Here is an 18586-nt window from a genome sequence, read left to right on the forward strand (position 1 = left end):
AAAGACATGAAAGATATGAACAGTTAGAAGCTTTTTTAGATTAATTTTTTATTTAAATTCAATTTAATTAACATATACCATATTATTAGTTTCAGAGGTAGAATTTAGAAGCTTCTTTTTAAAAAGTCATCTCCAGGCTTTTAACCACAGTATATTTGAGACAGACGGTTTATGCAGAACAAAGAGTATTCATCACAGTGCAAACCAACCAATTATTAACAATAATTATAATAATTTTCATGTACTATGTACTTTCTGTGGATTATAACAGATCCATAGGCTTTTATGCAGTATCTCATTTGCTGGCTTACTGCCAAGATGAAGACAGAGTTAACACTTTTATATATCAGAAAACTTAGCTGAAAGCAAAGAAAAATACTTGTTGAAAGTTAAAAGGGAGGGGTATGTCATTCCTGAATAGTGAAACCAAAAAGAGATAGGCTAAGTTAATAGATCAAAGAGACATCAGAATAGGAATGGTAACACTGGTCTCATCACACCATGTTTCTAGGCTGGACATATATATTAAGCAAAACAAGAGCAAAGACCTAGAGGGACTCTAGCCCAGTATTTTCCAGTATAGTAGCCAGTAGCTTCATGTGGGAGTTTAATCAAATAAAAAACTTCAGTTCCTTGTTGCAACTAGCCACATTTCAATGCTCATTAGCCACGTGTGGCTATTGGACAGCACAGATAAAGAACATTCCCATCACTGCAGAAAGTTCTATTCAACAAATCACTCAAGCAGAAAACCTTTGAATGTATTAAAAACAGCAGCACTCAACAAATGGTTGGTGACAAAAGACAGGTTTCCATGGGCCATAAAAAAAAAAAAAACCTAGCCAGAGAAAAAGAAACTAATAATAGTAGCTAACATTTACTGGGCACTTCACATAAGCCAGATACTATACTAGGTGTTTTATATGTACTAATTTAATTAACCCTCAATAACGACTCTGTGATGTATTTACTATCATTACTCTCATTTTATAGATGGGAAAACTAAGACTCAGACAGGTTAAGTAACTTGCCCGAGATCCAGGATTTGAATACAGGCAGCTTGATCTAGAATCTAGAGCCTTCATTTTTTTTTTTTAAGATTTTGTTTATTTATTTATTTATTTATTTATTTATTTATTTGAGAGAGAGAATGCGTGTGCATGAGGCGGGGCAGAGGGAGCAGGAGAAGCAGACTCCCCACTGAGTGCAGAACTGCAGAGCTGGACTCCTGGACTCCAGGGCTCAATCCCAGGACCCTGAAATCATGACCTGAGCTAAAGTCAGACGCTTAACCAACTGAGCCACCGAGATGCCCCTAGAGCCTTCATTTTTAACCATTATACTATACTATTCCACTTCCATTACATAAAAACTGTATTTAGAATTTTTGCCGTGATAGAATAAAATTTATTTAAAGTCATTCTTCTCATGTATTCACCAGTCAAGTTCATGGTAAAGAGAGTAAGAAAAATAGTGAAATAAAAATGCTGTCAAGAAATATATCAAATGTTACTGATAGTTTGATCCCTCTGCACTGAGATAAAGGGCAATTTTAGTTTTCTTATTTAGTCTCTTATTTTGTTAACTCTGTTTTCTAAATGTTCCACAATGAATATGTATCACTTTTATAAAAATATCAAAAATAATAAAAATATTATTTTTAAGCAAGATGAAAATACAATCAGCTTAAAAATTCTTTTTTTTTTAAAGATTTTATTTATTTTTTTGACAGAGAGAGACACAGCGAGAGCAGGAACACAAGCAGGGGGAGTGGGAGAGGGAGAAGCAGGCTTCCCGCAGAGCAGGGAGCCCGATGCGGGACTCGATCCCAGGACTCCGGGATCATGACCTGAGCCGAAGGCAGTCGCTCAACCGACTGAGCCACCCAGGCGCCCCTTTAATTTTTTTTTTTAAGATTTTATTATTTATTTGAGAGAGAGAGAGCACAAGCAGGGGGAGCAGCAGGCAGAGGGAGAGGGAGAAGCAGGCTCCCCGCTGAGCAGGGAGCCCGATGCCGGACTCGATCCCAGGACCCTGGGATCATGACCCGAGCCGAAGGCAGACGCTTAACAACTGAGCCACCCAGGCGCCCAGCTTAAAAATTCTTAAGCAGAATATCAAATCAAGACTCATCCATCTCATTCTCAAACATTATAGAGGCCCCCTAACTGATCTCTTAGCCATGAACCTCCCAACATTAAACCTGCATTTTCCATCCGTTATCCACTATCACACTAGTCCCTGCTCAGAATCCAACATACAGAGCATAAAATATACTCTTTTTGGCTTTATGAAAGCCATTCCTGCATAACTGCATTACGTTTCCACCTTTATCTACCAATACTATGCTATCAAATCCTCAGTTCTTCTAGGAGAAGCATGGTAGAAAGAGCCCAGACCTCAGAGTCACATATCTTGACCAACACATAATCTCTTAGCCTCAGTTCCTTCAATGGTGATTAGTTATGAAGATTAAAATCTTTTTTTTTTTTTAATTCTTTTTTTTTTTTTTTTAAGATTTTATTTGTTTGACACACAGAGAGAGAGAGAGAGAGAGACAGCAAGAGAGGGAACACAGCAGGGTGAGTGGGAGAGGAAGAAGCAGGCCTCCCGCCAAGCAGGGAGCCCGATGCGGGGCTAAAATCTTTTTAAAGATCTTTTTAAGATTTTATTTATTCATTTGAGAGAGAGAAAGAGCAGGAGCAGGAGGAGGGGCAGAGGAAGAGGGAGAAGTAGACTCCCCATTGAGCAGGGAGCTCCATGTGGGGCTTGATCCCAGGACCCTGGTATCATGACCTGAGCCGAAGGCAGACGCTTAACCAACTGAGCCACACAGGCGCCCCAAGATTAAATCTTTAAATAGGTAAAGATCCAGCATACAAGCCTTCAATAAATGGTGGTTTTCTCATTATTGTTATTATTAGCCAAATGGGTTTTTATTCACTGATTCCTCAAAAAGCTTTGCACTTTTACCTCTGTGCTTTATTACTGTTTTGCTTCTTTTTTTTCAGACTTCCTTCCCTCTCTTCTAAAATCCTATTAAAATTCAAGTTATGGGGCACCTGAGTGGCTCAGTTGGTTAAGTGTTGCCTTCAGCTCAGGTCATAATCTCAGGGTCCTGGGATCAAGCCCCACATGGGACTCCCTGCTCAATGGGGAGTCTGCTTCTCCCTCTTCCTCTGCTCCTCCCCCTGCTCCTGCTCTTTCTCTCACTCTCTCAAATAAATACATAAAATCTTTAAAAAATAAAATAAAATTCAAGTTCTAGTTCAAGTCAACCTCCTCCAAAAAAGCTTCCCTGACTCTGCCAAGCTAATGTAATCTCTTACTCCTTTGAAATTTTATAGCTCATAGAGTTTTTTCTACCCAAGTGGTGGGGTCTTAGCTGATTTTATCAGTTCTCTTTTCATGTATGTAAGTCCCAGATCCCCAGTTAAAAGTGCAAACTCCTTCTTACTAGCAGACATTCCATTTTATATATGTCTTTATACCTTTCTGGTATCCGACAAATCACCAGGCTTATATTAAATGCTCAAAAAAATGTGCTAATCTGATTTATGCATTGGGAAGAAAGTCATCATAATAAAAATACTGGCTGAACATTTTTGTAGTAGACTACGAAGGCAACAATTTTGTATAAAGGTAGAAAGTTTCAAGTAAGCAGTATAATCTAATTCCATAATTTACTATCACTGACCAAACATGTAAGTCTTAGTTAAGCTGTATGGTTTCTCTCTAGTCCAATATAAATATTAGCAATAAATGACCCTAAGGAAATAGCACTTTTAACTTTTTAAAGTGTCTTACACATAAACCCTACTTAAATATGTATTGACTCAAATAGTCTTAATTGGTTTCATTTGGAAATACAGTCACCTCACTAAAAAAAAAAACAAGATAATTCAAGTGAGAAAAGTTCAGATTCTGATTACTAGAAAGTGATGATTATATAACCATATTATATATAAAACTAATTCTACTCTAAAAAGGTAAACTAGGGACACCTGGGTGGCTCAGTAGGTTAAGTGTCTGATTTCGGCTCAGGTCATGACCTCAGGGTCGTGGGATCAAGCCCCATGTCTGGCTCCCTGCTCAGCGTGGAATTTGCTTGTCCCTTTCCTCTGCCCCTCCGTTTCATGCAGCGCACGCACACGCACGCTCTCTCCCACGCGCACGCATACACGCGTGCTTTCTCTCAGATAAAAGAATAAAATCTTAAAGAATAAATAAATAGGTAAACTATGTCTTCTCAAGTAAGTGCTAAAAGTTAAGGGTAGATAGCCTGGGGGCATACTTTTATTTTCATTCACTGATTTAATTACTATTCCTCATAAAGCAATTAAGAAAATTAAATAACCACATAAAGACTAAAATCTTTTCTCTTTGATAAATTACTAATTACTAATTTAATAAGAAACAACTGTTCTAACAAACTGCTACTAAGAGTAAAGCAATCTGAGAGACAGAAGGAAGTTGCTTTATTAAATGCAGCTAATTACCAGAAAATTAAGTCTTAATATGTAGAAAAAGACCTACAGCACACTAAACCCCAGCAAGATAGAGTAAGCACGAAATTATGAATCCCTCTTTTTAGCTGTTAAACATGCTATTCTAACAAGCCTCCAACAATGTTTAAGCTTTCTCGCTGATCCCCAGAAGGAAGGAAAAGCCATTACCTAAGGATGTTGGGATGGGAGAGTCTATTCATGAGCTGAACTTCTTTCAGCATGTTTGCCCGGTTACTGCTCAATGTGTTCATCTTAAGAGCCATCACCTGGCCAGAAGCTCGGTGGCGCACCTAGAAAATAAAACAACAAGAAAAGAGGTTCAAGGGCAGCAGTTAAATATGAGGTCAAAGTCTCCACATGTAAACATGCCAAGATGTTTTAGTGACAGGTTAGATAAAATAGATATTATTAGGGATGTTTTTCTATAAACTGATCACATTAGGGTCTCACTTCCATTAATAAAGATGGATTTATTCCATCCAAGACCAAAACTGTTTCACATCAAGCCGGCCAGAAAAACATTGTTAATTACACCTCAATAAATGACATCTTTTCTTTTAATACCTTAGAAAAAAATGGGGGAAATTTATTAGGATGGTTCCTTATGGCCAATATTGCTGAGTCTTAGGACACTAACAGTCCTCTTTGTGGAATTTTAAGTGTGCACAGAAAAGATACATGCATAAGCCTTATATAACACTTAAGGGATTATAAAACTATCTTTATAGGATAATAAAGCCACATGCTCAAAATCTCCCCCATATACACACATATATATACATATATATATATGAAAAAAAGCACTGCATATTAAATATAGAAAGAAGTCAGTGAAACTTTTAGAGCTAATATTATTGTAAGTCAAGCCAAATTATCTTATAATCATTTAAACATACTCAAGTCAGACACAAAAGCATGGGCCACAATTCAAACTATTATCCACACACACAGAAGAAAATCTACTCTTAAGGGCGCCTGGGTGGCTCAGTTGGTTAAGCGACTGCCTTCGGCTCAGGTCATGATCCTGGAGTCCCTGGATCGAGTCCCGCATCGGGCTCCCTGCTCAGCAGGGAGTCTGCTTCTCCCTCTGACCCTCCCCCCTCTCATGTGCTCTCTCTCTCCTCTCATCCTCTCTCTCAAATAAATAAATAAAATCTTTAAAAAAAAATATTCTTAAAACATTCATCCTCTATAGAAGTCAGTCTATTTTACATGTAAAAATATTGTTTTAGGGGCGCCTGGGTGGCTCAGCCATTAAGCGTCTGCCTTCGACTCATGTCACGATCCCAGGGTCCTGGGCTCGAGCCCCACATCGGGCTTCCTGCTCAGCAGGAAGCCTGCTTCTCCCTCGCCCACTCCCCCTGCTTGTGCTCTCTCTCTCCCTCTGAAATAAATAAATAAAAATTTTTAAAATATATATATATTGTTTTATAATTTCAATGCATACTCCACAGGTTTCAAAACTGTAATACTTTACTTGCAAGAAAATTAACTGTTTTCACCCTCTAAATGCCTCAGGAGTAGCAAAATGAGATTACCAGAGAAAATATTTTGTCTTACCCAAAAGAAGCTCAATTATTTACTGAAATGTGTTTTGCTACCAAGAAATTATGAATAAGGCAGTAGAAAAATTACTAAGTACCAAGGACCTCATTACTTTCTGGTTAAAAAAAAATCATTTCAGGGGTGCCTGGGTGGCTCAGTCAGTTAGGCGCTGCCTGCCACTGCCTTTGCCTCTGCCTGCCACTCCCCCTCCTCATGCTCTCTCTGACAAATAAATAAATAAAATATTGTATTTGAGAGAGAGAGAGAGCACGAGAGGGGGAAGGGTCAGAGGGAGAAGCAGACTTCCCGCCAATCAGGGAGCCCGAAACGGGACTCGATTCTGGGACTCCAGGATCATGACCTGAGCTGAAGGCAGTTGCTTAACTGACTGAACCACCCAGGCACCGAAATAAAATTTTTTTAAAAAATCATTTCACGGGTGCCTGGGTGGCTCAGTTGGTTAAGTGTCCAACTGTTGATTTCAGCTCAGGTCATGATCTCAGGGTCATGAGATCAAGCCCACTTGGGATTCTCAGATTCTCTCTCCCTCTCCTGCCCCTCTCCCGCTCTTAAAAAAAAAAAAAAAAATCATATCAGATCTTGCACAACAGGGACTTGCTATGCAAAAAATTTCATCAACCTATGGACTTTGAGTATTCTTTCAGCATGTTATAATTTACCAAGTGGAAGTTTCAAGAGAAAATGACAACCTACTTAACTTTTCAATCTCAAGAAATTCCTTCAAAAGACAATAGCCCTAGAAGTTTAGCATATTTAATACAGGACAGACATCACATTTTATCTTAGAATTCAAAGAAACAATGTTTCAGAGTGGCCAGACAGAAGGGAAAGGAGGAAGCAAAACACTGAGAGCCACAGGAACTCTGGTCAGAAAAACAGGCAGAACACTGGCTGTCTCTCCTCTCTTCTAGATCACTTAGTGAGATTTGGAACCCATCTCTCTTCCTAGTGCATCAATGATTCTGTTGTCATGTACCTCGTGACTGAAGAAAGAGAAGTGGCTTTCCTTTTCAGATCCTGCATGGATAAGTTAAAAGAGACGTTTATACACAAAAAACACACTGACAGTATTTTTCCAACTCTATTTACAGAAGACATCTGTGTTTTAATAAGTGCTCTCCATTCTGAAAGTTACTCTTCTCCTTTTTTCATCATCTGAAAACTATCACTCAGAGATTTTAACAAAATAGTTTGATATTAAAACAATGTGAATTTCAGGGATGAACAATCTTGTATTTCAAACCAATCAGGAAAAAAACCCCACTTCCTTAAACAAGTGGACATGATGAATGTGTCCATCTGTCTTTCATCTGCATAAAATACTTTCTTCTAGCCCCTCAAATTCTACTTATCTTTCAAGACCACACTCAAATATCCCCTCCTCTCTAAAGCCTTCCTTGATTCTCTCTAGAAACTATTTGTGGTTTCCTTCTTTATACTACCTCAGAAAAACATTTGTAACACCAGTATACCACTTGTTACATGGTTCTGTTTATAAATATATCCCCACCAGGCTATTAAGCATCTTAAGACCAGGATCTATACTGTATCCATCTTTTGTCTTGCAGTGCCTGGAAGGCCTGGTACATCATAAGGGCACAGTGAAAACAATGGTAACAAGAGTTAAATGAGGGCGCCTGGGTGGCTCAGTCGGTTAAGCAACTGCCTTCGGCTCAGGTCATGATCCTGGAGTCCCGGGATCGAGTCCCGCATCGGGCTCCCTGCTCGGCAGGGAGTCTGCTTCTCCCTCTGACCCTCCCCCATCTCATGCTCTCTCTCTCTGTCTCATTCTCTCTCTCAAATAAATAAATAAAATCTTTAAAAAAAAAATAAGAGTTAAATGAAACTTCTAACATCCTTTCTAAGGGCCAGTGAATAATTTATTTATCCAGGTGATTTATTTGGGCAGCAGTGGGCCAGGAGTGATTTTCTTTCTTTTTCTTTTATTTTTTTTCGGGGGGGGGGGCAGAGGTTGGGGGGAGGATTCAAACAGAAAAGCAGTATAAAATTTGGTCATAATTTTCTGAAGTTTACTATCTAGAAAGGGACAAACAATAAGCTATATGGCTAGTCAGAGAACAAAGAGAATGAAGAATCAAATACAGCACAAGAGGTATTTATATAAATGTTGATAGAATGAGCACTTAGGCGAAAACTTCATGGGACGTCAGTGAAACCTCAAAAGATTAATAGAGACAGAGGGAGAAGCAGGTTCCCCACTGAGCAAGGGAGCCAGACATGAGGCTCAATCCCAGGACCCTGGGATCATGACCCGAGCCGAAGGCGGAAGCTTAACCGACTGAGTTGCTGAGGCGTTCCCCCTATGCTGTAGTTTTCATCCCTTTGACTTATTTATAACTAGAAGTTTGTACCTCTTAATCCCTTTACCTATTTCACCTACCCCACCCACTTTACTCCCCTAGCAACCACCATCTTAACCTTTCTTTTCTTTTTCTTTAAGATTTTACTTATTTATTTATTTGAGGGGGGAGCGGGAGGAGATGGACAAGAAGACTGCACTGAGCGTGGAGCCTGATGTGGGGCTCAATCCCACAACCCATGAGATCATGACCTGAGCCAAAATCAAAAGTAAGAAGCCTAACTGACTGAGCCTCCCAGGCACACCATTAACTTTTATTTTCAAAGATATTTAAAGATATTTCTCTCAAGAATCTTATTAATAGGGGAGCCTGGGTGGCTCAGTTGTTAAGCATCTGCCTTTGGCTCAGGTCATGATCCTGGGGTCCTGGGATCGAGCCCCACATCGGGCTCCCTGCTCAGCGGGAAGCCTGCTTCTCCCTCTCCCACTCCCCCTGCTTGTGTTCCCTCTCTCGCTGTGTCTCTCTCTGTCAAATAAATAAAATCTTTAAAAAAAAAAAAAAGAATCTTATTAATAGTAACAGTGATCTATGTGTAGAGGACAAACTTAAGCAGAAATGCACCTTCTCTTTACTCTGAAAATCTAAGTATATTTGAAGGTAATTAATTTTTGTAGTTTTGATAACTTGGAATGAAGATCCTCCTGCATTTAGGCAGGTTCCCCATCTTTTGTAGACCTCTATATTTGATGGTACTTTTTTCTTCCTTTACCACCTGTAGTCCATACTTAAAAAAAAAAATCTATCAATATCTATTAACCTTGGGGCGCCTGGGTGGCTCAGTTGGTTAAGCATCTGCCTTCAGTACAGGTCATGATTCCAGGGTCCTGGGATCGAGCCCCACATCAGGCTCCCTGCTCAGCAGGGAATTTGCTTCTCCCTCTCCCTCTGCTGCTCCCCCTGCTTGTTCTGTCTCTCTGTCAAATAAATAAATAAAATCTTAAAAAAAAAAAAAAACTACAGGGGTGCCTGGGTGGCTCAGTCATTAAGCATCTGCCTTCAGCTCACATCATGATCCCAGGGTCCTGGGATCGAGCCCCGCATCAGGCTCCCTGCTCAGCAGGGAATCTGCTTCTCCCTCTCCCTCTGCTGCTCCCCCTGCTTGTTCTCTTTCTCTCTCTCTCTCTCTGTCAAATAAATAAATAAATAAAATCTTAAAAAACAAAAACCAAAAAAACTACAGGGGTGCTTGGGTGGCTCAGTCGTTAAGCAGCTGCCTTCGGCTCAGGTCATGATCTCAGGGTCCTAGGATCGAGCCCTAAGTTGGGATCCCCGCTCCGCGAGAAGCCTGCTTCTCCCTCTCTCACTCCCCCCTGCTTGTGTTCCTGCTCTTGCCATCTCTCTCTGTCAAATAAATAAGATCTTTTAAAAAATAAATAAATAAAATAAAAATATTAATATAAAGATTAAGACCTCAGGACACTTGGGTGGCTCAGTAGGTTAAGTGTCTGCCTTCAGCTAAGGTCAGATCCTGGGATTGAGTACCGCATCAGGCTCCTTGCTCACCCCGGAGCCTGCTTCTCCCTCTGTCTGCCACTCCCCCTGCTTGTGCTCTCGCTCTCGCTCTCTCTCTTTCTAGCAAATAAATAAAATCTTAAAAAAAAAAAGATTAAGACCTCAAAAAATTAAAAATAGATTGCCATATGATCCAAAAATTCTACTTCTGGGTACATACCCAAAAGAATTGAAAGCAGGGCCTCAAAAAAATATTTGTACACCCATGTTTATAACAGGATTATTCACAATAGCCAAAATGTATAAGCAACCCAAGTGTCCATTTGACAGATGAATGGATAAACAAAATGTGGTATACATATATGATGGAATATTATTATTCGGCTTTAAAAAGGAAGGAAATTCTGACACATACTGTAATATGGCTGAACCTTGAAGATACTATGTTAAGTGAAATAAGCCAGTCACAAAAAGAAATACTGTAAGCTTCCACTTACTTGAGGTAGTTAAATTTATACAAACATAACGCAGAATAGTGGTTGCCAGAGGCTTGGGGAGGGGAGGGATTTGGAGTTGTTTACTGGGTACAGAGTTTCAGCTTTGCAAGTTCTGGAGATTGGTAGCACAACAATGCGAACTGAACTGTACACTTAAATATTGTTAAGATGGTAAATCTTATTATATGTATTTTACCACAATTAAAAATAAATGAAGGGAAGAAAAGAAAGAAAAAGAAAGAGGGAGAGAGAAGAGAAGATTAGATTGGTATTTCTCCTTGACTTTTAAACTCATCTGATGCTACCACAGGATCTCTCCAAATCCACTTTCTTTTTTTTTTTTTTTTAAGATTTTTTTTTTTTTTCATGAGAGAGCGAGAGAGAAAGGCAGAGGGAGAAGCAGGCTCCCAAGGAGCAGGGAGCCTGATGCGGGACTCGATCCCAGGACCCTGAGATCATGACCTGAGCCGAAGGCAGATGCTTAACCATCTGAGCCACCCAGGCGCCCCCAAATCCACTTTCTAAATCAGAACATAGCAGAGTGGTGAAGTGCTTGAGCTCTGGAGAAAAGCAGACTGAATGCAAGCCTGTAACACTTAATTGATTAGCATGACTTCTCTTCAAAGTCTTCTGTTGTAAAATGAAGAGAATAATAGTCTCACAGAACTGCTATGGAGGATAAAATAGTGTTATGTTAGATGAATGAGATAATGTATATAAACTACTTAACACAGTGCTTGGCACATAATAAACATTCAATACATAGCTATTGTTTTTAATAAAAATAAGAAACTATATGCTCATAAGAATTTGGCATATCAGGTGAATTTGACATAATACAGAAAATGCATATAATTTTATGTGAAACAGTAATAATATTCAAATTTGTATAATGCTCCCAAAATTACTTATTACAAAGGGGAAAATATACTTTTACAATGGAAAGATCTGCTGGCTATTACCTTAACCAAGGGTCGGTCGCATTTAGCATTACCAAAAGTGAAGCACCTGGCATTAGCAACCTTCTGATGTAATATACTTGCTGAAATGTTTAATTCAAATCTAATCATAAGAAAACAATTAGACACATCCAGAATATCTGTAAGATAACTGAACACTATTCTCCAAACAAACAAAATGTGGGGGAATATTCTAGATTAAAAGAGATTAACAAACACAACCTCTGAAGGGGCACCTGGGTGGCTCAGCCGGTTAAGCAACTACTCAGGTCATGATCCCAGGGTCCTGGGATCAAGCCCCACATAGGGCTCCCTACTCCATGGGGGAGCCTGCTTCTCCCTCTCCCTCCGCCTGCCACTCCCCCTGCTTGTGCTCTCTCTCTTTCAAATAGGTAAAATCTTAAAAAATAATAATAACCCCTGAAATGAAATATATGAAACCTTTATTTGATTCTGGGTCCAAAAAAGCCGTAAAAAACATTTTGTTGGAGCACTTGGCTGGCTCAGTGGATAGAGCATGCAACTCTTCATCTCAGGATCATGAGTTCAAGCCCCATGTTGGGTGTAGAGCTTACTTAAAAACAAAACAAAACAAAAACAAAACAAAAAACACTTTTGTTGGCAAATAGGAAAATTTTTAATAGGGACTGTATATGGAATTATTTTTCTGACTTAAGGTCAATTGTCTAAGGTATAAATAATGATACTATGGCTTTGTAGGAGAATGTATTCTTAGAAGATACAAATTAAAATATTTTAAAGTGTCATGATGTCTGCAATTTGCTTTCAAGTGTTGTAAAAAAAAAAAAATACTGATAGGGGCACCTGGCTGGCTCGGTCCATAGAGTATCAGACTCTTGATCTCAGGGTTTTAAGTTCAAGCCCCACGTTGGGTGTAGAGATTACTTAAAAAATAAATAAATAAAATCTTTTAAAAAAATACAGATAGATAAAGCAATGTAGCAAAATATTAAGTTGTAAATCCAGGTGAAGGTGGTTTATTGTATTATTCTTTTAATTTTCTGTAGATTTTTTTAAGTTTCCAAAAGTTGGAAGAAATAAGTAAAAAATGTATTTTATTTTCTCCCATAAATTTAGCATTAAGAAATAAAGAACACGGGCGCCCGGGTGGCTCAGTCATTAAGCGTCTGCCTTTGGCTCAGGTCATGATCCCGGGGTCTTGGGATTGAGCCCCTGCATCGGGCTTCCTGCTCTGTGGGAAGCCTGCTTCTCCCTCTCCCACTCCCCCTGCTTGTATTCCCCCTCTTGCTGTGTCTCTCTCTGTCAAATAAATAAATAAAATCTTTAAAAAAAAAAAAAGGAAAGAAAGAACAGGGTGCTTCAGTGGCTTAGTCGGTTAGGCATCTGCCTTCTGCTCAGGTCATGATCCCAGGGGTCCTGGGATCCAGCCCTGATTTGGGCTCCCTGCTCATCAGGAAGTCTGCTTCTCCCTTTCCCTCTGCCTCTCCCCAACCCCCTGCTCATGTGCTCTCTCCCCATCTCTCTCTCTCAAATAAATAAAACCTTTAAAAAAAATAAAAAGGAAGAACAGTTTAATTGTGGGAAAAAAGTTTAATTGTGCGGAAAAAAAATCCAAGCCTAGTTAAAACAAAAAGTGGAATAAATTTATCGAATGTTGGGGTGCCTGGGTAGCTCAATCGGTTAAGTGTCTGACTCTTGATCTAAGCACAGGTCTTGATCTCAGGGTCATGAGTTCAATCCGTGTTGAGCTCCATGCTGCTGTGGAGCGTACTTGAAAAAAAAGTTTATCAAATGTTAATAGTGATTGTCATTGGTGGTAGAACTAATATCAGTGATTTTTTTTTTCTTCCACAGTGTACTTGACTAATTTTTCTAATAGAAAATATAGCTTTTGGGCTGCCTGGGTGGCTCAGTTGGTTAAGCAACTGTCTTCAGCTCAGGTCATGATCCTGGAGTCCCGGGATCGAGTCCACATCGGGCTCCCTGCTCAGCGGGGAGTCTGCTTCTCCCTCTGACCCTCTCCACTCTCGTGCTCGCTCTTTCTCTCTCTCATTCTCTCTTTCAAATAAATAAATAAAATCTTTAAAAAAAAAAAAAACTTGGCTTTTCAACTTCAATTTATATTCTTTTTTTTTTAATTTTATTTATTTTTGAGAGAGAGAGAATGAGAGGGGTGAGGGTCAGAGGGAGAAGGAGACTCCCTGCTAAGCAGGGAGCCTGATACGGGACTCGATCCCGGGACTCCAGGATCATGACCTGAACCGAAGGCAGTCGCCTAACCAACTGAGCCACCCAGGCACCCCAATTTATATTCATTTTAACTAATACATGCATGTATTTTCTTTGTAGCATATTAACACAATATAAATTTAAAAATAGGTCCCTTTGACTACCAGATCTATTCATTCCAATCTTCTTTTTTTTTTTTTAAGATTTTATTTATTTATTTGACAGAGAGAGAGATAGCGAGAGTAGGAACACAAGCAGGGGGAGTGGGAGAGGGAGAAGCACGCTTCCTGCTGAGCAGGGAGCCTGATGTGGGACTCGATCCCAGGACCCTGGGATCATGACCTGAGCCGAAGGCAGACGCTTAATGACTGAGCCACCCAGATGCCCTAATTCCAATCTTCTGTGCCCATTCCAAAAGTAGTTATTGTCACAAGTTTGATGAGTACCCTTCTAGACCTTTAAAAAAATGCACTGACAACACTCCCCAATACACACTCACACACACAGACTCACACACTAGAAAACTGATAGAGCATGATGTCTAACCTCAGAGAAATCTTAAGTTCTATAGAACAGAGGCTTCTTCTATTCACATGCTCAGAAGTCCAAGTACCCTGCAGGTTCTAAGGATGTTTCAACAGTATACCAAAACAAACAAAAAAGCACAAATACAATCAAATAACAATACTAAGTCACTAGAAAAGTCTGTACACAACAGTTTCTCTACCAGCATGGTAGTATTCTAATGATTATCCCCTATCATCCCACAATTCTTCTAGATTAAATATGAACAAAGGGAAGATAAAGGGAAGAGGCCAACCAGAAGAAAAAGAACTATATAAAAGGTGACCAGAAAAATTGAGAATTGCCACTTAGAATGAGTGATCACAGAGAGCAACAAAACATACCATGGCATTAGGCAGGGAACAATCAAGAATAGAGTTTCCCCCCTTTATCAAAGCTCAGAACAGACCCTAAAACTAAAAATCAGAGTTGAAGTTAACTTCAAGATCTGTAAACAAGAGCTACAAACCACAAACTAAAAGCCAGTCAAGTGTGTGCATGCAGCCTGGAAGTGACCAATAATTTTTCATTAGTCTTTTCAGATACATTCAAATAGTAACAAACATTATCATCTTCTATATACAAGGCACTGTGCTGGATGTTGAGAGGCCTGTAGATCAACACTAGGCATCAGCTTGTCAGACCTTCCAGCAACCCATGTCTCCAAATCACAAAGTTTTCTTGTTGCTCTCCAGCTTAAAATTCTTCAATGGCTCGCCACTATTTGGGGAAAAAAGTCCAAATTCCTTAAGAAAACTAAATCCATCTACTGCTCCCTGACTATCCCTACCCAGACTCCTCTCCTTATCTTTACCTATTACCTATTATGTATTTATAACTCTTTCCAAATGCATCACACTCTCTCATACTTCCTTACCTTGACACATGCTATTCTCCTTGCCTTGATGCAATCCTCACCCCCGGAGTTCCATCCCATCTCCCTACTAAATTCCTTTCAATTATTTAAGATATAGGAAACACCCCTTTCCCTGGGGGAAATCTCACTTTATTTCAAGAAAAGCTGGATGGCTCCACTTCATGTTTTCTTAGCACTCTATCCTTATTTATCTGTTTTACAGTATTTGCATATTATATGCTGTTAGTCTACTTGTCTATCTTCTACATCCCTGAGGGCAGTTGGGATTCAAGATGGCAACATAGGAAGATCCTGAACTCACCTCCTCCCCTGGACACACAGAATCTACAACTACATATGGAACAATTTCCTATATGCCTCAAGGCAAAAACTGCCTTATTCATTTCTTTGTCCCCAGAAGAATAATTTAGCTTTCCTCCACACCCCACATACACACCTTCTGACATGCAGGACTTATTTTCATATGGACAATCTAGATTTTTGTCAAATATCTTACAAAGGTAAGCAGGAAGGAGAAACATGGCAGTAATTATATAACTATGAACAGACATTAGTATAGACCACCTATAGTCACTATAGACTCTCGAAGAGAAAAAATAAATTACAGGTTATATACAATCCTACGTCCATTAGCTATTACTATAGCCCATTTTTATTCCATTCCAGGAAGCATATTAACATGAAAATAAGAGTGACAATTAATACAGGGGTACCTCTAATTCAACTCTTATTTATTTATTCATTCATTTAGAGAGAGAGAGAGAGAGCAAGGTAGGGGCAGAGGGAGAGGGAGGGAGAGAATTGTAAACAGGTTCCATGCCCAGCGTGGAGCCTGACTTAGGGCTGGATCTCACAACCCTGAGATAAGGACCTGAGCCAAAATCAAGAGTAGGATGCTTAACCGAATGAGCCACCTAGATATCCTCAACTCCAATTTATACATTTTTTTAAAATTTTTATTTACTTATTTGACAGAGAGAGAGTGACAGTGAGAGAGGAAACACAAGCAGGGGGAGTGGGAGAGGGAGAAGCAGGCTTCCCGCCGAGCAGGGAGCCCAATGCAGGGAGCCCAATGAGGGGCTCCATCCCAGGACCCCAGGATCATGACCTGAGCTGAAGGCAGACGCTCAATGACTGAGCCACCCAAGTGCCCCCCAATTTATATTTTTTTAATTAAATTATTTGCATATGTTGGTATACTAACCACTTTTAATAACAAATCACACAATATATTAACTTTAGCAGTCAGTATAAAACCAAGTTGAGAATCTCGTCTCTGGCACAGTGGCTTTAGTTTAGCATTTAGTAATTGCTCAAAAAATGTTTGCTGAATTTAAATAGTTAACTTGAGTCAGGAAGCTTAATTTCTAGAGCAAAAGAAAAGCATAAACCTCTGACCAGCTCAGAGAAATAGTAAGAAGAGAATTAAATAATAATGACAATAGCATAAGAACTGTCACAAAACAATTAATCATTAACTTTTAAATGAATGGCTTAGGACTTCCAATCAGTAAGTCACAATGAGGGCGCCTGGGTGGCTCAGTTGGTTAAGCGACTGCCTTCGGCTCAGGTCATGATCCTGGAGTCCCGGGATCGAGTCCCGCATCGGGCTCCCTGCTCGGCAGGGAGTCTGCTTCTCCCTCTGACCCTCACCCCTCTCATGTGCTCTCTCTCTCTCTCATTCTCTCTGTCTCAGATAAATAAATAAAATCTTTGAAAAAAAAAAAAAAGAAGTCACAATGAGTATACAATAAGTATACAGTAAGCTGGTATAGCAACATAAATACTAGGCAAATAGGGCTTTTTTTTTTAAAGATTTAGTTATATTTGAGAGAGAGAGAGAGTGGGGGCGGGGGAGGGGCAGAGAGAGAGAATCTCCAGTCAACTCCCTACTGAGCTCAGAGCCCTGCCCAGCTTGGGGCTTGATCCCACAACACTGAGATCATGACCTGAGCCAAAATCAAGAGTTGGACACTTAACCAACTGAGCCACCAAGGCACCCTGACAAATAGGGTTTAAAGCAGTAATTTTCAATAGAGGCTATACCAAGTCACTTTGGAGGTGTTTTTGAAGGTTTTAGGTTAAGTTTTTTGTTTATAACAATGACTGCGGGCAGGGAGTTTTGCTGGCCAGAGATGCTAGACATCCTGCAAGGTACAGGACAGTACTACACAAGGAAGCATTGTTCTATGTGCTGTATGAAATTCAAATGTCTTGCCAAACATGTACGTGAAGAACATATTTATTATTACCTGAGCTTGGATTCTAACTCTATTTTACATAAAAACAAAGTCACCTTGCATTGTTTTAATATATACTGAATTTTCTAGAAATACAACTACCTTATAAATTGAGGAAAAATCACACTGTTATTTTCAGAACATCATTAAGAATTGGTCAACATTAAGGGGTGCCTGGGTGGCTCTGTCATTAAGCATCTGCCTTTGGCTCAGGTCATAATCTCAGGGTCCTGGGATCGAGCCCCACAACGGGCTCCCTGCTCAGTTGGAAGCCTGCTTCTCCCTGTCCCACTCCCCCTGCTTGTGTTCCCTCTCAAGCTGCGTCTCTCACTGTCAAATAAATAAATAAAATCTTAAAAAATAAAAATAATAATTGGTCAACATTAAAAAAGGGGGGGGAGGGGTGCCTGGGTGACTCAGTCAGTTAAGCTGACTCTTGATTTCAGCTCAGGTCATGATCTCAGGGCTGTGAGATTGATCCCCACATCAGGCTCCATACTGAGCGTGGAGCCTGCTTAAGATTCTCTCCCTCCCTCTCCTTCATCAATCTGTAATTTGTCTTGGCAATCTATCTCTATTTCACTTGAGGTTACTTCCCTCTTCCCCTTGTCACATACAAGTAAGTCTGGTGTGTTGTTTCTTTTCTGGGGGGGGTCTGTTATTATACTTTTATTCTAATATCCACCAGCATCTCTGCTCTTCAATTTTTCTTCTTGCATGGAGTGGCTTTTGATTGTCTTCTCTTAAAACTAGTCATTTATAAGAGGGTAAAGCATCTGAACCTCATTAAGTTTTCTACAGTAATTTTGTATATTGAAATCTATATTTTTACTACCTAATTTTCTTTTTCTTTTTGTTTATCATAGAGTTAGGATATCATGTTGATGCTTTATAATCTTGAACTACAGTAACCTAATCACCTATCAATTTCTTTTTTTAAAGATTTTATTTATTTATTTGAGAGAGAGAGGGCACAGAGGGAGAGTGAGAGGGAGAAGCAGACTTCCGGCTGAGCAGAGAACCCGACATGGGGCTCCATTCCAGGACCCTGGGATCATGACCTGAGCTGAAGGCAGACACTTAACCAGGTGCCCCAATCACCTATCAATTTCATTTCAGGGAAGTTCATTAAAAAATTTGTTATAATAAAAAACTGTTATAATAGCAATAACATAGCTATTATTCATAGCACTTACTACATATTAGGTTCTGCTATGCTTTATATATATATATTACATATATATTTATAATATACTATATATATGTATTCATTTAATCCTCAAAATAATCCTGGGAGGTAGGTATTATTAATGTCCCCCATTTTACAGCTA

The 18586-nt window shown here is 39.5% G+C and overlaps 1 protein-coding gene across 1 annotated transcript in view; it reads right to left on the minus strand.

The window, feature by feature from the left end:
• TESK2 (testis associated actin remodelling kinase 2) overlaps nt 1-18586 on the minus strand; it is a 121779-nt gene that overhangs the window by 67694 nt on the left and 35499 nt on the right. Inside the window, exon 2 of the mRNA XM_021684439.2 lies at nt 4677-4798. Coding sequence (XP_021540114.2) covers nt 4677-4798 — 122 coding nt within the window. The remainder of the gene's footprint in view (nt 1-4676; nt 4799-18586) is intronic.

Source organism: Neomonachus schauinslandi, chromosome 4 (assembly GCF_002201575.2).
Source record: "Neomonachus schauinslandi chromosome 4, ASM220157v2, whole genome shotgun sequence".
NCBI classification, from domain to species: domain Eukaryota; kingdom Metazoa; phylum Chordata; class Mammalia; order Carnivora; family Phocidae; genus Neomonachus; species Neomonachus schauinslandi.